The sequence below is a fragment of the Cydia pomonella genome, chromosome 5, assembly GCF_033807575.1.
Source record: "Cydia pomonella isolate Wapato2018A chromosome 5, ilCydPomo1, whole genome shotgun sequence".
Classification (NCBI taxonomy): Eukaryota; Metazoa; Arthropoda; class Insecta; order Lepidoptera; family Tortricidae; genus Cydia; species Cydia pomonella.
In genome coordinates, this window is record NC_084707.1 from 25683743 (window position 1) to 25707030 (window position 23288).

The 23288-nt window shown below is 45.2% G+C and overlaps 2 protein-coding genes across 2 annotated transcripts in view; both read right to left on the reverse strand.

The window, feature by feature from the left end:
• Nucleotides 1-1079: 1079 nt before the first annotated feature.
• On the reverse strand, nt 1080-3612 carry LOC133518161 (uncharacterized). The gene is made up of 4 exons (XM_061851760.1): nt 3354-3612; nt 2758-2954; nt 1834-1969; nt 1080-1183 (listed from the first exon to the last, which is right to left on the reverse strand). Exons 1-4 carry the CDS (start codon nt 3423-3425, stop codon nt 1115-1117), a joined length of 474 nt encoding a protein of 157 aa, XP_061707744.1. The 5' UTR covers nt 3426-3612; the 3' UTR covers nt 1080-1114.
• A 758-nt stretch (nt 3613-4370) lies between these two features.
• Nucleotides 4371-23288, reverse strand: part of LOC133518184 (cytoplasmic protein NCK1) — a 33650-nt gene continuing 14732 nt past the window's right edge. The window contains exons 8-9 of the mRNA XM_061851813.1: nt 15213-15368; nt 4371-13492 (exon numbers count right to left, since the gene is read on the reverse strand). Of these exons, the coding sequence (XP_061707797.1) occupies nt 13436-13492; nt 15213-15368 (213 nt within the window). The 3' untranslated portion in view covers nt 4371-13435. The remainder of the gene's footprint in view (nt 13493-15212; nt 15369-23288) is intronic.

Here is a 23288-nt window from a genome sequence, read left to right on the forward strand (position 1 = left end):
TGCATTGTCACCGTACTTACATACGTATGCAAATTTCTTCTCTTCAGCTTCATCGGAAACCCGGAAGTGGGTCTTTAACTTGCAAGATTTGACCCGTACATTGCAAGTTAATATAAAGCTTGTAATAAAAACAATCATTTTGATAGTATATTATTTTATGATGATACAAAATCAGTCTGACTATGGTCTGATAAGGTAAGAAATAGAATCTCCATGTACCAAAAAGTGTCCGTCAAAAAACCTTAACCTTTTCAACGCTTTTCCACACGTGTCAAGAAATGCCATGGACGCCAAAAAGTTAACTGGTGAAGAGCGAATATGAAGCTTAACTGACAGGAGGAAAGTCGCTTTGACAACGTCCGCCATAGCCTTTTTAATGGTCATTGGCGTCGCGGGCACGACAGACGATGACCGTTTTAGTGGTATTTGGCGTTGAAAAGGTTAAATAGGTGGCGCTACAATACCTATACTTGAAAAAAAAACAAATCATAGACAGCGCACTTCACTCCGTCAATAACGCCTACGTTCTCTACTCTGGAGAAATTAATAGAATCGGCGTTACTTTGCGGAAATCCACACTAATTAAACAAAAAATATTACTTTGTTTTGCGAAAAGACTTGCGAGATTTGCTTTTCGCGGATTAGCATAGTAATATTTTTTGTTTTACTATAGAGATTTGGAACCTATTATTTTATAACTAGCTGACAGCTCGACACTGGCAACAGTTCTTCCTAAGGAGATTGTATTCATTCCTATCTTCCATAGTCTGATCGATGAAAGTGTGACCCTGTTAACCCTCTAACGCGGCGAAGGAATATGCTGTGTCCCAGACGCCAGGCGATCATTTAAGCGAAATTGAACTTTACGGATTCCCGCGTAAGTCCCTATTGCATTGGCGAATCTGACGGCTATGACCGTCGTTAGCGTCCTTAGCAAGACTTTTCACTTGCCCACAGCCGTCTGGCAGTCAAAGGGTTAAGGGGCATGAAACACACATCACTAATAGGTACCAACACTGACGCAAATTACTAAAATTCGTCTTTACATAAACTAGGTTTACCAGTACCAAAAAAGTTACTTATATTTAATATTGTTTTTATTTTAAATAATCAGTCAGATAGAAGGCAGGGTAGAGGAAGAGGAGGGTGTGCCGTACACCTTATTCAACTGAAGCACGGTTTTCTGTAACAAATTAATGATATTAATATTTTGGCCCACTTGTGACAAGATCTTTTCCAGGCATAGTAATCGACCACATACGCGCCAACAGGATTTCAACTTTAGCATTCCGATTTCAAGTTCAAATTAGATTTCACTTTCGGAAAATGAAAACCCAAATATATCGATGATTCATTTGAAGAGAACTCGCCTTTCCCGAAAGTAAGTGCAATCTCGACTCCCAGAGTTTGACCTCCCGAGAAAACAATGGTGTCGGCTCAATAGACTAAGAACGGGACATGGCCGATGCCACTACTTTTTGCACAGGTGGGGGTGGAGGGACTCAGCTGCGTGATTGCGGCGAGGAGGACCAGACCATGGAACATATTATCCAGCGCTGCCCCCTGTATTCCCACCAGGGGCCACCAGAGGATCTGCTGCATCTCACACCCGACGCAGCTGCTTGGATCGGCATCCTGAACGTTGACGTTTAAATTACTAACGAATAATTTTAATGTAAATAATTGCCTATTTTTATATTTATGCCATACGATTAAATAAATAAAGTGCAATCTAATTTGAACCTTAGAATCTGAATGCTAAAGTTGAAATTGCGTTGGGGCGCAAGTGGTCGATAAATCTGCCTACTCTTGGTTAACATTTTAGTAACTTACCCTCTTCTGGTAGCAGGCGAAGCATTTAACGTGTCCCGTGTGGGAGGAATCTTGGGAAACGTGTGAACAAGCCCGCGCCGCCAGCCGCCCGCTCAGCGCGTCTTCTTCGTAGAACATGCCCACTTTGTGACGAAAACTGACGATGATATGAGAATTTTGAGGCAATTTAATAGAAATTTAAAAAATAATGTACATTGTACATCACGCATAACGCCTTCCAAGATGTGCAGTACACGATATAGTATTTTATCCATAAATAAATAATTATAAGGACATTCTTACACAAATTGTCTAAGTCCTCACGCTCAAGAAGGCTTGTGTTGCGGGTACTCAAACAACGATATATATAATATACAAATACTTAAATGTTACATAGAAAACATCCGTGACTCAGGAACAAATATCTGTGCTCATCAAACAAATAAATGCCCTTACCGGGATTCGAACCCAGGACCATCGGCTTCATAGGCAGGGTCACTACCCACTAGGCCATACCGGTTGACAAAAATCTTGATATAATCGAGAGCTTTTCAGTCAAGTATATGTCGTATTAAAGGCACAAAGCTTGCCGAGTGGTGGCCTTAGTAGAACACAAGATTAGAAAATCTTGATTATAGCACCAATATACAATACTTTTTCTATGAGTCAAGTATCGCAGAAGATAAAAGAATAGAACAAAAGACATCAACGAACATCTTATTCATTGAATAGAAGCGCGTTGATGTCTTTTGTTCTATCCTTTGGCTTTGTCATCTTAACCGCGGTTAGACGTGATTGATCAAATTCATAATAGATAGTTCCCTAAAGCGTAAATATTAGTAAACAAATAAAAGAAACAAAAATATTAGTAAACCAAGTGCTTTCATAGCTAAGTAGGAAATCCCTTTATAATAGGTATAGTTTATAGCCAGTAGGTACACCTACTTGGGTAGCGGCGTCTCCCAGCAATTATCAAGCCGCTTAGTCCTCATGATAGAAGAGAGCCGCTGCAGCAGGCTGTAGTTGTCTTGCTCTATCTTACGCGCGCGGTCGGCTTCGCGTTGGTACTTCTTGAGTTTGACGGCGACGTGGGCGCGCGGGGGCGGGGGGCGGTCGTCTATGGCTGGGAGCGCCGAGCGGACCTTGACAATATGATGGTTAAAAAGATTTTTTGATACATTATTAAATTATAGAAACGGGACTTACATCTACCAAGATGTTCGATCCGATATCGGATACGACCACTAAGTGCCTTTTAGGCTTTTAATACCTAAAATGATCACTTATCTCTAAAACAAGACCGATTTCAGAAATCTTTGTATTACATTTTATCGGGTTTTACTAGCCCACGGTATATATATTTATTTATTCATTAAATTAATGTTTATTGTTCAAAAGAAAGCTTTAGGTAATGCAAAATACAAGGAGATGATGCCTCGGGTCATTCTTGTTGTTGTTTTTCAAGGATCCATCGGATCGGACAAAGTGAAAACGCTCTCCAAAGTGAAAAGTGTTAGTATTTTTATGAATGACAAACTTACCTTTGATCTATGATCCTGGAACCTCCTCTCTTCCCAGGGCTGAACGTACAGCTTGTCCCGACGCGACAACATAGCGACCGTGTGGCAAATACAACTGTTCTCAAATGAAAGGAATAGGTTGTTGAATCAATAGTCGTTGCTAAGTCAACAGTGACCTATTTTATTTGTATGGACTGTTGTACAGTCATGTGCGATAATGCAATGCGCGAAAAAATACTTATTTCGTTTGTAGATTTAAAAGAGCCTATCATAAATCTTAATATAATATATGATGGCATTATATGTGACTGCGGCCGGCAAAACGTCCCACTTTGCCGCTTGCCATAAGGACGCCTAGATAGGTTATTCGTATATAGATACAAGCAAATCTCGTCCTTATGACAAGCGACAAAGTGAGACGTGTTGCCGGCCGCGGTCACATATTATAATGTTGCGCATTCGTTGTACAGTCGCCATCAGATATATCGGACCGGCCGAGATGCTCAAAAATATCTGAACAGGCACTCTAACGCCTTGACAACAGGCGTGTTCAGATATTTGTGAGCACCTTGGCAGCTCCGATATATCTGATGGCGACTGTACAATATATTATCGATGCTGCGGACTGTACATGGAACTGCTATGAATATTGCTGTTGTGAAGCGAATTGAAAGTTTACTACGATCGATGATGATGATATTACATCTCTCTACATTTTATTTTGGTCGACTGTACATTCAAGGCAATATAATCCTTTAAATGAATTAACTTGTTGCCCCCTACGAACAGTAGGTACAATAGTACCAACATGTACATACTAGAATTATCAAAACGGTTCATAATTATTAGAATTGGCTACAGGAAAATTTCATATTATTCTGGAACGAACTGATGCTTTTGTATATCAGGTACTAGGGTCATTGCGCTAGTTTCCGACCAGCTCTAGTTTTCGTCCACCCGGTTACCGAATGTTGAACATCCTACATCACTTTTTCAATAACAACGCCTTGGGAACATGGGATCATGAAATAAAAACCATTTTGCAAATTAATAAATAAATTATATAGTTAAATATTATACACTGCACTTACAATGGTATCATATCATCGTTACGGGAATATACACGAAAACGTACAAACACATGGTTACAAATTAAATTACACTTTGAGCAATACAAAAATAAAAAAAAACTCAATCACTCTATAATTCTAACCTTACTTTAATACAGATAGCTTCAATCCGGTGGTACTTTGGTACCGAAATGACCATAAACTTTACAATTTTAAAAACAAAAATGCACCTAATTGAGTTATAATTAAGGTACAAATTTGTTTTGAAATGTACATCGAATATGTCAGTTTATTTTAGTGTAAGCTTAGGAATGTAAGTTTGCGTAATTCCTCTACTTTTGGCAATGTTTAAGTAAAGCTTCCTTTTTAATCTGTGCCACACTAGATATCAAACCGTCGGTATTTTGATTTACTAACCGCGCGATTTAAAGTCGAGTGTGAAACTTTAATGTAAGATTCTAAATCCCCACCGACCAGCTGGAGTCAGGCCGCGCTGAAGCGCATTTTGTGCCTTTGCATTATGTATGGTAGTACCGATGGAATACGTCCGGAGCCGTCCGCGTCCGCGAGGAGGCGACCGGCTTGCGGCCGTTCAAATGTGAAATCTGCCCGTTCGGTAGGAATCGTACTTTAGGATACGTTAGTGCTATGAAATGTCAAATGTACGTTTAGTAACTATTATGACAGACACCTGTCGTTTTTGTGACCCGTAAGTATTTGTGCCGAACGCTATCGAAATAGGAAGACTAATGCAATTTAGAATTTGTTACAACCATCCTTTTATACACGCATTTGTCAATTTCTATCATGAGCTGTACATAATACGCTCCATATAATATGTATGAAGGCAAAAAAGACGCGGCTGTGTGTTCAAATTAACACACTTTTAAGTCAAACAGCAATTTAGTTTTGTTAATCATTAATGTTAATACGTTAATCGGTTTTAAACCTTTGTTACGTTTTAAGCGCTTTTATGAAAGTTAAGCCAATAATTTTCTTTTTTAGATAGATAACCTAGCCATTTCCTGAAATGCAGATTTAAATATATGGGACTTAAATTTAGTATCATACGCAATGTTCTTTTGCAAGATAATTCCTTGCTCAAGTCATGTATTTAGGTATATGTTTTCAAAATGCGTCTTTCTGAAGCATTATACCTTAGTGATTTGACATTTCTACGAAACATTTCGGTTTCAAAATGTTTTTTCGATCTAAAAGTGTTTTTTCCTAAATGTGGCGTTAAAGGGTTTGTAAGTTGTGATATTTATTAAATATCATGGTCAATAATATGGTATCATATAAAATATGTACAACACTACATTCGTCATTCTACATTACCAAGTACAAAACCTGTTAAATATATCAAAAAGATCTAATCAGACGTTTGGCATACAATTTGAGGTTTGACAACATCAATCATCAGAAACAAACACTATTCAAATTTACTCATTTAAAAATGTCTTTGAATCACTGTGTTCGTAAATAGCGTTAAATGTTGAGTGTTTACATAACTGTTATAACTTTTTTTCAATACTTTACATCTAGTTTCACTTTAAAGTATATTTTTGTTATTATTGACTCATTTTTCAAAACCCCAAGTCCAATGCCAAACTCACAATCGTATTCAAAACCAGAAGGATGTTTTCCAACACAGATGTCTCAACTCAAGATATCAGACTCAAATCGAAAAGGTACTGTGGAGTCTCACTTAAATACTGTTCATTTTAAAATCTGAACTAGGGATATCACGAATATTCGCATTCAATATTAGCGTCATTTGAAACATTCGTAACAAATGAATGCGAATGTGCGCAGGTCGTGTCCTGTCTCGTTGACTCGCGTATGGATGCGCGCACACGGTTTTCAAGTAATATTTGACCAGCAGACATCATTTTTCAACACTGTAACATTTTGTTTTATGTACTAACAGTTTTTTTTTCTAATTAGGAATGATAATAATAACTACATATTCCCTAACATTCGCATCCTGGACATTCGGATCCGCATTCGCGAATGTGAAGAATGCCACATTCGAGACATCCCTGATCTGAATATATCGAAAATAAATGCTTGTATAAGATACTGAAAGCGAACGAAAAACACCCTCTTGAGCTATAGTTGTGTCAAACCGTCGCTGCACGCGAATACGTAGTGTGCTCTCTGTCACACCTACCTGCGGCCGGCTGCGTCCTGTCTCTTTTTCTAATTGCTTCGCGTGCAACAAGTGTTAACACAACTATAGCATATATGCGACACTCATTCAGTGCGCGTCGCATAGAGATCGTTCTATACAGTTCTAGCTTATTCTACATACAAAACCCTAATCTTGGTGCACGTCGCTGCTAAGCAAAATGTTGTATAAAAATAATCTATTTCAATTGAAAGTGTCGGTACAAAATGTAATCGCTGCCAATAGGACAGACGGTGTAAAACGAACACCGGGGCATGATTTAAAAAATGGGCATCGGTTTTTTTACTTTTTGGGTTCGTCGCACTTAGAATGACTAGTATTTTCAAGCCTGATGCTAAAAAAATGGCCACAATTTGGAATAATATTATATTTCTTACCCCGTGCAAAATAAACTATGTTCCTTTTACCCCACCTGACCTGATACACTTCTAGAATTTCTTTGAGGGTACATTTGGATACCAATGAAGTCATTTTTATTCGCAACTACCAAGTAAGATGTTTCTGGGGTTTTAACTCATTTTTTTTTTTCATGATGTAATGGAATTTTTACAATACAAGTATCCGAATATACTCTAAAGATACTAATTTTGTTTGGAGCTCTTACTTGGACGATACACAATCCTGTAGTTGCTAGGATTAGTTAGAATTTAAATTAAACTGCCCACAATAAGGACATAAAATTACGAGCATATATTTGAAACTGTAACAATAAAATTTTACACTTGACACATGGACACACGATATTTAAGATTATTCCCAGGTACCATCGTCCACTGCTAACTCACAATTCGTAAACCTTATCGAAAATAGACAAGGGTGCGTAGCCAACATGCCAATAGTTCACGCTTCGTAGCGAACGAAACGCAACTGTCACTGTCGGACTAATATGGAAGAGTGATAGAGAGACGACTACGCTACGCTACGGAGCGTTAACGATTGGCATGTTGGCTAAGCACCAAGGTCCATAATGGGCAGTCAAGTGTTCCTCGTACAGTCAATATCCACGACTGTATACCAACTACATCCACCCTAAACTCATAAATCAGTTCAAAATACAAGTCGATGTGATATATTGCGTTAAAATTAAAATATCTACAAAATTAACATAAATATATATAAAAAAAAAACAACACAACAGCTGCCGTCGTTCATTTCACACAAAAATATACGGGAATCGTATACACCAATGTTTTATCAGTCGGGGAAAACAGCGGGCAAATGCACATACTCTAAAAATACAAGGGTGAGATGCACTTCCACCGATTCCTTTCTAATCGAGCAAAATTCGCCATAAATATGTACAAGTGCATCTTTAAATAAGTGGTTATATTTCTAGAGTACTTACACTTGCCCTAATGTTTACAGAATTTCCCCAAACCTATAGTATTACTCTTTATTCATACCATATTAAAGTTATAAATTATATTTTTTGTTCTTTTTCCTGACTATCAAAAGTTATTTAAGTAGTTCCACTATTTTATACCTTAAAGCAATGAGATTAGGTCTACTATTAATCACCTAGACATATACGATTCCCGCTCGTATACTAAGGCGGTATTCACATCGCTCCGATATGAGCGAGACATCACTATATACGTGGCGCTGTCTCGCTCACACGCCGTGTGATAACCGGGTAAATAAAAGGTGTATAATCTGACAGTTATAAATGTTATAATGTAAAGCGAAGCGCTGATTGTGATGCCGGCGTTCTGACTAGTGAGAGTCACATCAGCGGAAATCTGAGATTCCAATCCTACCCGTCGCAGTTCAAACGACATCTTTTTTTAAGACAATGGCAAAAAACCTTGATGCTAAATTAAAAAAAAAAAAGTGTATTTTATTTGTTCCTCAGGGCGTCAAAGTTTTAATGGAAATGCTGCCTGGATTTGTTGTTAAGTGCTTTACGTTTATCTATGATATGACGCATACGTATCGTCATGTATTATTTTGATTTTGGATGGTGTTATGAATAACTGAATATAATTTTAATAAGGCCCATTTGCACCATTCCACTAACCCGGGGTTAACAGGTTAAACCTGAAGTTATCATGGTTTACAGTAAAATTTGACACTAGATTAACAGTTTAACCGGTTAATCCCGGGTTAGTGGGATGGTATGGCAGATACTAAAAATTATAGTTCGTTTGACCGATTCTGTCCAACCAACCCGTCATTTTAGTACAAAATTGGCACAAAATCGGAATGATTTTGCATATTGTCAATGAACTGTTATTTTAGTATCTGGGCTGGGATATAAAAATCATAATTGAAACTATGCTTTCAAATAAGTAACTATTATAAGAGAATCTTAAACAAATCGCCCCAGCCTCACAGTAACCTCAATAAGGCCGCGTTGTGGGTATTAGACTTTAATAAAAATGTGAATGTCAGTTTGAACTGCGACCGTCTCCCTCGCACTGGGACCTAATTCGTTGTCAAAAGACTAAAGTTGCGGAAACAGTCTACGCGTTCCTAATCAGACTTTATTCTACGCAAAACAATCTCAATGAGACGAAATAATTTGATGATTCTTTTAGCCAGCACGATATTAATTACGCATCAGAATAAAGTATTTTGTCTCATTGTTTTTGTTTTAACAGAGACTAATGTAATAGCGATAAAATTAAAGAAAAACGTGGCGTGTGTCGGATTAAAAACGTAGCCACAAGTTGACTTGATATAATCTAATTTTAAACACTTAATTACAAATAAATCAATATTTTCTCATGATTCGGTTGTGCTCAGGCTTACATGGCGACCGTGACAGGACACCATTTGGCTACGGCACTAATGTGCGTGAATATGGCAAATTGGCTATTCACATGAAACTAATTTGTTTATACTATCAGCCGATTTGTATATAACCCTCCTCAAAACGCCCAGCCCGTCAATACGAGTTTAGATTTCAAAAGGAGCCCTAAGAAAATCGCAGTAAAATTGTTTACGGCACGTTTTCCTTTGACTTTAGACTATTTAGTCTCCGGCATTAGGTATTACTCGGGCACTATATGCCCATTTATAAAAAAGTACAAAATCCCCCGGCCCGCGACCTCCCTGAATGACTTACATATAACTTACGTGGCCAAACATCACAACGTATATGCGTACTGGTGTGTATAAAATGTGTTTGGATCGACAATTGCAAAAAGGGAAGTTGATGAACCATTTATAGACCAAAAAGTTTATAAATGGTCATTTAAGTTAAGATAAAGTACCTACTTAAAATCATCTCTTAGTCATGTGAAAATTATTGTTTGACTACTGCCTACGTATTAATCTAAATAATATTAAATACACACTCAGAATCCAGTCATTTTATAAAAAAGAATCTATGGCATTTTGGCAGATCCTAAATATGTTGTTAAGGAATATTTTGCACATGCCACATGGCTCTTAGAATAATGTAAAAAAAAACCACATGACTTTGTCATTCGGCCAACGAGCTACAATTATTTTATCTATGAAATCAAGCTAAACGACTAGTCAGACTAAGCTAAGTTGGCAGCGGTTTTGATAGCCCTGCCTGTGCAAGTGTTATATAAACGACATAATTTCATAAAAAATTAAAATAACACTTGCACTGTCTGGTTGTCAAAATCGCTGCCAACTTATCTTGGTCTGACTCTGCGTCAAGTGATTTTTTATATACTTTTCTGAGACCTTGAAGAGTCAAAATATAATTAAATTATTTACATATCAAACTTGACCAAACTGCCCTTTTTGCAATCTCATATATTAATTTGTATGAAGCATTTAAACTATGACGCACACACGTCTCACGTATCTACACATGAACTATAAAAACATTTTACATTACTCTACTCGTAACTTACCTAAATAATATGATATAGAAAATGCTCTTACGCTAATAGAGATGCAATAAAGAAGCCAATTTTTGGTTTATTATTGTAATTATTAATATTTTGGCGTTGCATCAACGCCGTATTAAACTAGGCAAGAGGCCGATTCGGGCTCCTACAAATAATTTCATTTACAGAATAACACATTTTAAGTATTTCTAAAGAGAATTTGAAATAGGGGCGAGTTGTGAAAAAAAAAAACATTGTAGCCAGAGTAAATTTACTGCCATCTTTCGACACATGATTAAAACTTTTCAGACGCCATTTGACTTTGATCCTTATTCTTCCACTGATGTGTTACAGTTGTTAAATAACAGTGGCGCCATCTAATAGATCAAAGATAGTATGTCGACATCATTTCGAGCGAAGGCGCTACAACCTTTAGCCGACGTCCGGTAAGATGGCGCCACTTTTTGATGTTCTAAAAGTTTTAATCATATGTAGAAAGATGGCAGTAAATTTACTGTGGCTACAAATTTTTCTTTGACAATCTACCTCTGTTACAAATTCTCTTTGGTATGTCTTACTTTCATATCGGGCCCATGAAACCAGAAAATATACCTATATAGTCTGGTAGCTTAAATTATTCCCTATTATGTACATGAAAATACAGTATTAAATAAATTGAAATGATTAGACAAAGTCGACGTAAACTCACACGAAATGGGTTTACAGTCAAAACATGTTCGAAATAAGATTCAATATGACTGGCCTTTCAGATCGCCTAATTCCTTAGGAAACAGTTTTGAAAAAATGCGTTTACATTTTAATGATCCTTCTAGTCCAATTGTTTGATTATACTTTACACAAAAACAACCAAAAGAACACAAACATTAGAGGGACACAAAGGCTGTGATATTGACCCCGAAAAGTTTTTTTGACTCACTAACTAAATGTGTTAGTTAATGAAATGAAAATATTTATTTAATGCATGTGGAGAATGGGTCACTTGGGTTTTTAAAATGACATATCCTCAGTTAGGCCTTAATGGTACAGACACAAACAGTAAGCATATGTTAAAATTTCTTGTAGGAGTCGAAATCGGCACTTCGAGTATATTTACTCAAGGGGTTCGATATTTCATTAGTATAAAAAACCCTATAAACTTGTACTATATGAAACAAATATAAGTCACTAATGAAACATTCTGGCCCTGTTTCGACTAATTTTATAAGGCCAAAGGCCATTGCATCTCTTGTTTTCGTACGCCAAAGAAAAGAGATGCAATGTGTGGTTGGCAAAAATGAAATGCGTATTAAAGCTTGGCGCGGGCAACATGGCGGTCACTTTTAGTGCGATCTTTCTTTTCGTCCTAAATATTTCATTTAAAAACAATGAATTATTGAGAATATTTGCAATTTGACGTCATGTTAACCGATCAAGGTGGCCATGTTTAAACTTAACAGGGCTTTGTTATTTATAATTTATATCTGTTACTTGGTCACATTTTATTTTTATGGGATTAGGATCCTTTCTAATGGCATAATTAATAATATATCATGACTATCATATTGAATGTTTTTAGTACTTAAGTTATATTTCTAAAACCAAGTCAGATCGAAACATAATTTTTGATACAAGGCCCTGCAAAGTTTAATTGTACAGTATACTGGAATGAAACATTGTTTACAAATTGACTTTGAATGAAATGAGGATTATTAGTAAAGGAAGCGTTGAAAGTCGGTAATTTCATTACGGTATCTAATGTTAATTATAGTATTCGCCTCGCTAGGTTCCGCCATTTTAGGTTTCGCGTTCCGTTTAACGATTATTATGAAGTGATTTTTTTATTTACTAATATCATAAGATATGAATAAATACCCTCGGATTAGTGAAAACAGTACGTGAAACATATAAATGAAGTTGGCGATAAAAACAAAAGACACATAATTACAATATTTGCACGTTTGCATGCAGACTGAATGCACGGATTTCTTTTATTTTGCCTCATAACTGTGTTCTATACAAATAAATTCTTAGAATCTTTGAGTTTTTTGTAAATTGTTGTTTTTATAGCCAACTGTATTAAAAAGTAAAAGTGTTTTCATTATCAGTATTAGGCGTACAGAGATTGAGCAGCTTCGCGCGGCCATTTCCTCGCGATGCGGCTCGTTCTATATGTACCTTCCTATTGATTATGGTAACATTACGTCGTTCATCGGCATCAAGTACATAATGACGGCCAAAGAGGTGAAAAATATCGTAATACACGTCGGTTACCATAGAAATAAGGAGACATGACGATATATGTGGCCAGTTTGGCCGCCAGTATTGCAGCATTACCAGACATAGGAATCCGTGAGGTACAATTGTTTGACAAGTAGGGAGTTCCTGTATCGATAAACTTAACTATCGATGCTAGTTCTATATATTAGTGATCACTCAAGGGTTTGCTTGTAAAAATATGTATTTATTAAGAGAAAAAAAAAAATTAAATAATAACTCAATATACTCTTCTTCGTTTTTAAGACAAGACAATTTTATAATTTTACTCAACCCAATTTTTTTCTTCGTGAATGTCCCATGTACTACTGTTAAAGTAAACGACCAGAATTTGTTCCATATTTTCGGGCGTCAAGCGTCTCCGTATCTGCTGATAAATCCATTTCAGGTAGCTAAATGATTTTTTAATTTCTGTGGAGGTTATACTAAAAATTGGGATGAGTATTATAAAATTGTCTTGTCTTAAAAACATTGAGTTATTATTTAAATTTTTTTTTTACTCTTAATAAAAACATATTTTTACAAGCAAACCCTCGAGTGATCACTAGTATATAGAACTAGCATCGATAGTCGAGTTTATCGATACAGGAATTCCCTACTAGTCAAACAATTTTGCCCCACGGATTCCTGTCTGAACATGACATAACATGAATTATAACGGTATTATTGCAGCCGATGAGGATGGGAGCCAAGCAAAGAGTGTGAAGTAAAATGGCGGCTACCAGTGTGTAGCGGCGGCGGTGGTACAGACGGCGCCGCTCAGCAGGGCGGGTCGGCGCGCGGCAGCGGGCGCACGAGGTACAGCTTCTCGCCCGCCTGCAACCGCCACACGTGTTATGCGGGCTTTCCACTAAATAACCGGCCAAGACCATGTCGGGCCACGCTCAGTGTAGGGTTCCGTAGTTACTCATCCGTCACAATAAGCTAAACTGGAGCTTAAAGTATGGTAGATTTGTTAACCAAGGGATGAACTTTGGGTGTATTGGGTGCGATAACTCTAAAACAGCTAAACTGATCATATCCGCTATAGTTTTCATTTTATGTCTTTCTTAAGCTCTACTTCCAAGATTGTTTTTGACACATTTTTTTTTTTCTTTTGGAGCAAATATCTCCGAATATATTCACTTTATCAAGAAATGTTTGTTAAAGACCCCTATTAGTTTTGAAAGACCTTTCCAACGATATCCCACACTGTAGGGTTGAGTTAAAAAAAAAATGTTCACGCCCACTTTACGTGTAGGGGAGGTACCCTTAAAAAAAATTAAATTTTTAGATTTTATTGTACGACTTTGTCGGCTTTATTGATTTATATATCCATGCCAAATTTCAGCTTTCTAGCACTAACGACCACGGAGCAAAGCCTCGGACAGACAGACAGACAGACATGGCGAAACTATAAGGGTTCCTAGTTGACTACGGAACCCTAAAAAGGGTAATGAGCGGAAACAGAGATAGCGAACTGAGCGTACCGGAGGAAATTAGCTGTGCACTTCCACTATAAAAATGTTTCACCATTTGCCTTCCCTGCCAGCGGATCTTGGGGAGCGAGCGAGGCTAGAAATGAGGCTGGGTCCGATGAGCGAGTTTGCGGAGTCCGTTCAAAACTAGCGCGCGACGCCATGACGCGGCGGACCCATCATTCATTACTTTTTTTTAATACTACGTCGGTGGCAAACAGCATACGGCCCGCCTGATGGTAAGCAGTATCCGTAGCCTATGTACGCCTGCAACTCCAGAGGAGTTACATGCGCGTTGCCGACCCTAACCCCCTCCCGCCCCTCGTTGAGCTCTGACAACCTTACTCACCGGCAGGAACACAACACTATGAGTAGGGTCTAGGTTTATTTGGCTGCGGTTTTCTGTAAGGTGGAGGTACTTCCCCAGTTGGACTCTGCTCTAGATCTGGAATGACATCCGCTGTGCTGTGCCCTACCACACAAAGCGAGATGACATTCACAATGCCCACACCTCTCTTGTGGACGTAGTTTAAGGACGTACCCGGGTACTTACCCTGTAGCCTGCCGTGGCTACATACCTATCTTTGGCAGTCCGAGTGTTGAAGCCCCACGCTTGCGACATGGACCGTCTCGATTGCGAGAGCAAGTTTTAATTACAATAGTACACGTACATTGTTAGTATAAAGAGGTTAAATAATAAGGATCGAAGTCAAATGACGTTGTAAAAGTTTGAATTATGTGTCGCAAGATGGCGTTAAATTATTGTGGCTGCAAAGTTTTCTTTGACAATTCACCTCTATTTCAAATTCTCTTTGATACAACTCATCTCTCACAAAGTTTGAGATTAATTTGGAAAACTTAACAAAAATAAGAAGTTGTACGACTATGCTTTATTATGTGTTTATCACTTCCTTTCGATGTTATTATAAGCGGATTCCTGTACATTTATTTCTAATCTTCTACGCCCATCAGTTTCATATGATGTTCAAGTGAATGGCAACAAATACCTTACTTTATTGATGACTCCTATGGAAGAAAATAAGTTAGAAAGGAAACGTTTCACTAAGTCAATAATGTACCTTGTTAGTGTAGATGGGCGCCCGCTGATAGTGTGCGACCAGCTGGTCGAGCGTGGGGAACTTGCGCTGCCCGATGCAGTACAGGGAGCCGGACACGTGCACGCGGAAGTGCTTGTTGCGGCCCGGCGCTTTTAGGGACACGGAGAAATCGCCAACCTGAAAACGAAATGTATTGTTAAAAACACATAATTCTGTTAATCAGTGGCTCGTAGTGTCATGTCAAGTTATGACGACCTGTCTGGCCTAGTGGATAGTGACCCTGTTTGTGACGCCGATGCATTGGGCATTTATTTGTGCGATGAGCACGGATAGTTCCTGAGTCATGGGTGTTTTCTATGTATTAGTGCGTGCGGTGCGCGTACATGTGTGTGTGTGTACGGGTGGGTGCGGTATACTGACATTGGTCTCGGAGTCCCTGATGAGGAAGTCGCCGTCGTGGCCGTGCTGGTTGAGCAAGGTGTCGCACTGCGTGCGCGTGATGGCGCCGTAGTACCAGGCGCGGCCTTGTATAGGTGTGTGTGTATGTGTGTGTGTACGGGTGGGTGCGGTATACTGACATTGGTCTCGGAGTCCCTGATGAGGAAGTCGCCGTCGTGGCCGTGCTGGTTGAGCAAGGTGTCGCACTGCGTGCGCGTGATGGCGCCGTAGTACCAGGCGCGGCCTTGTATAGGTGTGTGTGTATGTGTGTGTGTACGGGTGGGTGCGGTATACTGACATTGGTCTCGGAGTCCCTGATGAGGAAGTCGCCGTCGTGGCCGTGCTGGTTGAGCAAGGTGTCGCACTGCGTGCGCGTGATGGCGCCGTAGTACCAGGCGCGGCCTTGTATAGGTGTTGTGTGTATGTGTGTGTGTACGGGTGGGTGCGGTATACTGACATTGGTCTCGGAGTCCCTGATGAGGAAGTCGCCGTCGTGGCCGTGCTGGTTGAGCAAGGTGTCGCACTGCGTGCGCGTGATGGCGCCGTAGTACCAGGCGCGGCCTTGTATAGGTGTGTGTGTATGTGTGTGTGTACGGGTGGGTGCGGTATACTGACATTGGTCTCGGAGTCCCTGATGAGGAAGTCGCCGTCGTGGCCGTGCTGGTTGAGCAAGGTGTCGCACTGCGTGCGCGTGATGGCGCCGTAGTACCAGGCGCGGCCTTGTATAGGTGTGTGTGTATGTGTGTGTGTACGGGTGGGTGCGGTATACTGACATTGGTCTCGGAGTCCCTGATGAGGAAGTCGCCGTCGTGGCCGTGCTGGTTGAGCAAGGTGTCGCACTGCGTGCGCGTGATGGCGCCGTAGTACCAGGCGCGGCCTTGTATAGGTGTGTGTGTATGTGTGTGTGTACGGGTGGGTGCGGTATACTGACATTGGTCTCGGAGTCCCTGATGAGGAAGTCGCCGTCGTGGCCGTGCTGGTTGAGCAAGGTGTCGCACTGCGTGCGCGTGATGGCGCCGTAGTACCAGGCGCGGCCTTGTATAGGTGTGTGTGTATGTGTGTGTGTACGGGTGGGTGCGGTATACTGACATTGGTCTCGGAGTCCCTGATGAGGAAGTCGCCGTCGTGGCCGTGCTGGTTGAGCAAGGTGTCGCACTGCGTGCGCGTGATGGCGCCGTAGTACCAGGCGCGGCCTTGTATAGGTGTGTGTGTATGTGTGTGTGTACGGGTGGGTGCGGTATACTGACATTGGTCTCGGAGTCCCTGATGAGGAAGTCGCCGTCGTGGCCGTGCTGGTTGAGCAAGGTGTCGCACTGCGTGCGCGTGATGGCGCCGTAGTACCAGGCGCGGCCTTGTATAGGTGTGTGTGTATGTGTGTGTGTACGGGTGGGTGCGGTATACTGACATTGGTCTCGGAGTCCCTGATGAGGAAGTCGCCGTCGTGGCCGTGCTGGTTGAGCAAGGTGTCGCACTGCGTGCGCGTGATGGCGCCGTAGTACCAGGCGCGGCCTTGTATAGGTGTGTGTGTATGTGTGTGTGTACGGGTGGGTGCGGTATACTGACATTGGTCTCGGAGTCCCTGATGAGGAAGTCGCCGTCGTGGCCGTGCTGGTTGAGCAAGGTGTCGCACTGCGTGCGCGTGATGGCGCCGTAGTACCAGGCGCGGCCTTGTATAGGTGTGTGTGTATGTGTGTGTGTATGGGTGGGTGCGGTATACTGACATTGGTCTCGGAGTCCCTGATGAGGAAGTCGCCGTCGTGGCCGTGCTGGTTGAGCAAGGTGTCGCACTGCGTGCGCGTGATGGCGCCGTAGTACCAGGCGCGGCCTTGTATAGGTGTGTGTGTATGTGTGTGTGTATGGGTGGGTGCGGTATACTGACATTGGTCTCGGAGTCCCTGATGAGGAAGTCGCCGTCGTGGCCGTGCTGGTTGAGCAAGGTGTCGCACTGCGTGCGCGTGATGGCGCCGTAGTACCAGGCGCGGCCTTGTATAGGTGTGTGTGTATGTGTGTGTGTATGGGTGGGTGCGGTATACTGACATTGGTCTCGGAGTCCCTGATGAGGAAGTCGCCGTCGTGGCCGTGCTGGTTGAGCAAGGTGTCGCACTGCGTGCGCGTGATGGCGCCGTAGTACCAGGCGCGGCCTTGTATAGGTGTGTGTGTATGTGTGTGTGTATGGGTGGGTGCGGTATACTGACATTGGTCTCGGAGTCCCTGATGAGGAAGTCGCCGTCGTGGCCGTGCTGGTTGAGCAAGGTGTCGCACTGCGTGCGCGTGATGGCGCCGTAGTACCAGGCGCGGCCTTGTATAGGTGTGTGTGTATGTGTGTGTGTACGGGTGGGTGCGGTATACTGACATTGGTCTCGGAGTCCCTGATGAGGAAGTCGCCGTCGTGGCCGTGCTGGTTGAGCAAGGTGTCGCACTGCGTGCGCGTGATGGCGCCGTAGTACCAGGCGCGGCCTTGTATAGGTGTGTGTGTATGTGTGTGTGTACGGGTGGGTGCGGTATACTGACATTGGTCTCGGAGTCCCTGATGAGGAAGTCGCCGTCGTGGCCGTGCTGGTTGAGCAAGGTGTCGCACTGCGTGCGCGTGATGGCGCCGTAGTACCAGGCGCGGCCTTGTATAGGTGTGTGTGTATGTGTGTGTGTACGGGTGGGTGCGGTATACTGACATTGGTCTCGGAGTCCCTGATGAGGAAGTCGCCGTCGTGGCCGTGCTGGTTGAGCAAGGTGTCGCACTGCGTGCGCGTGATGGCGCCGTAGTACCAGGCGCGGCCTTGTATAGGTGTGTGTGTATGTGTGTGTGTATGGGTGGGTGCGGTATACTGACATTGGTCTCGGAGTCCCTGATGAGGAAGTCGCCGTCGTGGCCGTGCTGGTTGAGCAAGGTGTCGCACTGCGTGCGCGTGATGGCGCCGTAGTACCAGGCGCGGCCTTGTATAGGTGTGTGTGTATGTGTGTGTGTACTGGGTGGGTGCGGTATACTGACATTGGTCTCGGAGTCCCTGATGAGGAAGTCGCCGTCGTGGCCGTGCTGGTTGAGCAAGGTGTCGCACTGCGTGCGCGTGATGGCGCCGTAGTACCAGGCGCGGCCTTGTATAGGTGTGTGTGTATGTGTGTGTGTACGGGTGGGTGCGGTATACTGACATTGGTCTCGGAGTCCCTGATGAGGAAGTCGCCGTCGTGGCCGTGCTGGTTGAGCAAGGTGTCGCACTGCGTGCGCGTGATGGCGCCGTAGTACCAGGCGCGGCCTTGTATAGGTGTGTGTGTATGTGTGTGTGTATGGGTGGGGTGCGGTATACTGACATTGGTTCCTCGGAGTCCCTGATGAGGAAGTCGCCGTCGTGGCCGTGCTGGTTGAGCAAGGTGTCGCACTGCGTGCGCGTGATGGCGCCGTAGTACCAGGCGCGGCCTTGTATAGGTGTGTGTGTATGTTGTGTGTACGGAGTGGGTGCGTAGTATCCTGACATTGGTCTCGGAGTCCCTGATGAGGAAGTCGCCGTCGTGGCCGTGCCTGGTTGAGCAAGGTGTCGCACTGCGTGGCGCGTGAATGGCGCCGTAGTACCGAAGGGCGCGGCCTTGTATAGGGTGTGTGTGTAAGGTGTGGTGTGTATGGTGGGTGGCGGTATAACTGACCAATTGGTACTCGGAGTCCCTGAATGAGGAAGTCCGCCGTCGTGGGCCGTGCTGGGTGAGCAAGGTGTCACGCACTGCGTGCGCGTGATGGCCGCCGGTAGTACCAGGCGCCGGGCCTTGTTATAGGTGTTGTTGGGTATGTGTGGTGTGTACGGGTGGGTGCGGTATACTGACATTGGTCTCGGAGTCCCTGATGAGGAAGTCGCCGTCGTGGCCGTGCTGGTTGAGCAAGGTGTCGCACTGCGTGCGCGTGATGGCGCCGTAGTACCAGGCGCGGCCTTGTATAGGTGTGTGTGTATGTGTGTGTGTACGGGTGGGTGCGGTATACTGACATTGGTCTCGGAGTCCCTGATGAGGAAGTCGCCGTCGTGGCCGTGCTGGTTGAGCAAGGTGTCGCACTGCGTGCGCGTGATGGCGCCGTAGTACCAGGCGCGGCCTTGTATAGGTGTGTGTGTATGTGTGTGTGTACGGGTGGGTGCGGTATACTGACATTGGTCTCGGAGTCCCTGATGAGGAAGTCGCCGTCGTGGCCGTGCTGGTTGAGCAAGGTGTCGCACTGCGTGCGCGTGATGGCGCCGTAGTACCAGGCGCGGCCTTGTATAGGTGTGTGTGTATGTGTGTGTGTACGGGTGGGTGCGGTATACTGACATTGGTCTCGGAGTCCCTGATGAGGAAGTCGCCGTCGTGGCCGTGCTGGTTGAGCAAGGTGTCGCACTGCGTGCGCGTGATGGCGCCGTAGTACCAGGCGCGGCCTTGTATAGGTGTGTGTGTATGTGTGTGTGTACGGGTGGGTGCGGTATACTGACATTGGTCTCGGAGTCCCTGATGAGGAAGTCGCCGTCGTGGCCGTGCTGGTTGAGCAAGGTGTCGCACTGCGTGCGCGTGATGGCGCCGTAGTACCAGGCGCGGCCTTGTATAGGTGTGTGTGTATGTGTGTGTGTACGGGTGGGTGCGGTATACTGACATTGGTCTCGGAGTCCCTGATGAGGAAGTCGCCGTCGTGGCCGTGCTGGTTGAGCAAGGTGTCGCACTGCGTGCGCGTGATGGCGCCGTAGTACCAGGCGCGGCCTTGTATAGGTGTGTGTGTATGTGTGTGTGTACGGGTGGGTGCGGTATACTGACATTGGTCTCGGAGTCCCTGATGAGGAAGTCGCCGTCGTGGCCGTGCTGGTTGAGCAAGGTGTCGCACTGCGTGCGCGTGATGGCGCCGTAGTACCAGGCGCGGCCTTGTATAGGTGTGTGTGTATGTGTGTGTGTACGGGTGGGTGCGGTATACTGACATTGGTCTCGGAGTCCCTGATGAGGAAGTCGCCGTCGTGGCCGTGCTGGTTGAGCAAGGTGTCGCACTGCGTGCGCGTGATGGCGCCGTAGTACCAGGCGCGGCCTTGTATAGGTGTGTGTGTATGTGTGTGTGTACGGGTGGGTGCGGTATACTGACATTGGTCTCGGAGTCCCTGATGAGGAAGTCGCCGTCGTGGCCGTGCTGGTTGAGCAAGGTGTCGCACTGCGTGCGCGTGATGGCGCCGTAGTACCAGGCGCGGCCTTGTATAGGTGTGTGTGTATGTGTGTGTGTACGGGTGGGTGCGGTATACTGACATTGGTCTCGGAGTCCCTGATGAGGAAGTCGCCGTCGTGGCCGTGCTGGTTGAGCAAGGTGTCGCACTGCGTGCGCGTGATGGCGCCGTAGTACCAGGCGCGGCCTTGTATAGGTGTGTGTGTATGTGTGTGTGTACGGGTGGGTGCGGTATACTGACATTGGTCTCGGAGTCCCTGATGAGGAAGTCGCCGTCGTGGCCGTGCTGGTTGAGCAAGGTGTCGCACTGCGTGCGCGTGATGGCGCCGTAGTACCAGGCGCGGCCTTGTATAGGTGTGTGTGTATGTGTGTGTGTACGGGTGGGTGCGGTATACTGACATTGGTCTCGGAGTCCCTGATGAGGAAGTCGCCGTCGTGGCCGTGCTGGTTGAGCAAGGTGTCGCACTGCGTGCGCGTGATGGCGCCGTAGTACCAGGCGCGGCCTTGTATAGGTGTGTGTGTATGTGTGTGTGTACGGGTGGGTGCGGTATACTGACATTGGTCTCGGAGTCCCTGATGAGGAAGTCGCCGTCGTGGCCGTGCTGGTTGAGCAAGGTGTCGCACTGCGTGCGCGTGATGGCGCCGTAGTACCAGGCGCGGCCTTGTATAGGTGTGTGTGTATGTGTGTGTGTACGGGTGGGTGCGGTATACTGACATTGGTCTCGGAGTCCCTGATGAGGAAGTCGCCGTCGTGGCCGTGCTGGTTGAGCAAGGTGTCGCACTGCGTGCGCGTGATGGCGCCGTAGTACCAGGCGCGGCCTTGTATAGGTGTGTGTGTATGTGTGTGTGTACGGGTGGGTGCGGTATACTGACATTGGTCTCGGAGTCCCTGATGAGGAAGTCGCCGTCGTGGCCGTGCTGGTTGAGCAAGGTGTCGCACTGCGTGCGCGTGATGGCGCCGTAGTACCAGGCGCGGCCTTGTATAGGTGTGTGTGTATGTGTGTGTGTACGGGTGGGTGCGGTATACTGACATTGGTCTCGGAGTCCCTGATGAGGAAGTCGCCGTCGTGGCCGTGCTGGTTGAGCAAGGTGTCGCACTGCGTGCGCGTGATGGCGCCGTAGTACCAGGCGCGGCCTTGTATAGGTGTGTGTGTATGTGTGTGTGTACGGGTGGGTGCGGTATACTGACATTGGTCTCGGAGTCCCTGATGAGGAAGTCGCCGTCGTGGCCGTGCTGGTTGAGCAAGGTGTCGCACTGCGTGCGCGTGATGGCGCCGTAGTACCAGGCGCGGCCTTGTATAGGTGTGTGTGTATGTGTGTGTGTACGGGTGGGTGCGGTATACTGACATTGGTCTCGGAGTCCCTGATGAGGAAGTCGCCGTCGTGGCCGTGCTGGTTGAGCAAGGTGTCGCACTGCGTGCGCGTGATGGCGCCGTAGTACCAGGCGCGGCCTTGTATAGGTGTGTGTGTATGTGTGTGTGTACGGGTGGGTGCGGTATACTGACATTGGTCTCGGAGTCCCTGATGAGGAAGTCGCCGTCGTGGCCGTGCTGGTTGAGCAAGGTGTCGCACTGCGTGCGCGTGATGGCGCCGTAGTACCAGGCGCGGCCTTGTATAGGTGTGTGTGTATGTGTGTGTGTACGGGTGGGTGCGGTATACTGACATTGGTCTCGGAGTCCCTGATGAGGAAGTCGCCGTCGTGGCCGTGCTGGTTGAGCAAGGTGTCGCACTGCGTGCGCGTGATGGCGCCGTAGTACCAGGCGCGGCCTTGTATAGGTGTGTGTGTATGTGTGTGTGTACGGGTGGGTGCGGTATACTGACATTGGTCTCGGAGTCCCTGATGAGGAAGTCGCCGTCGTGGCCGTGCTGGTTGAGCAAGGTGTCGCACTGCGTGCGCGTGATGGCGCCGTAGTACCAGGCGCGGCCTTGTATAGGTGTGTGTGTATGTGTGTGTGTACTGGTGGGTGCGGTATACTGACATTGGTCTCGGAGTCCCTGATGAGGAAGTCGCCGTCGTGGCCGTGCTGGTTGAGCAAGGTGTCGCACTGCGTGCGCGTGATGGCGCCGTAGTACCAGGCGCGGCCTTGTATAGGTGTGTGTGTATGTGTGTGTGTACGGGTGGGTGCGGTATACTGACATTGGTCTCCCTGATGAGGAAGTCGCCGTCGTGGCCGTGCTGGTTGAGCAAGGTGTCGCACTGCGTGCGCGTGATGGCGCCGTAGTACCAGGCGCGGCCTTGTATAGGTGTGTGTGTATGTGTGTGTGTACGGGTGGGTGCGGTATACTGACATTGGTCTCGGAGTCCCTGATGAGGAAGTCGCCGTCGTGGCCGTGCTGGTTGAGCAAGGTGTCGCACTGCGTGCGCGTGATGGCGCCGTAGTACCAGGCGCGGCCTTGTATAGGTGTGTGTGTATGTGTGTGTGTACGGGTGGGTGCGGTATACTGACATTGGTCTCGGAGTCCCTGATGAGGAAGTCGCCGTCGTGGCCGTGCTGGTTGAGCAAGGTGTCGCA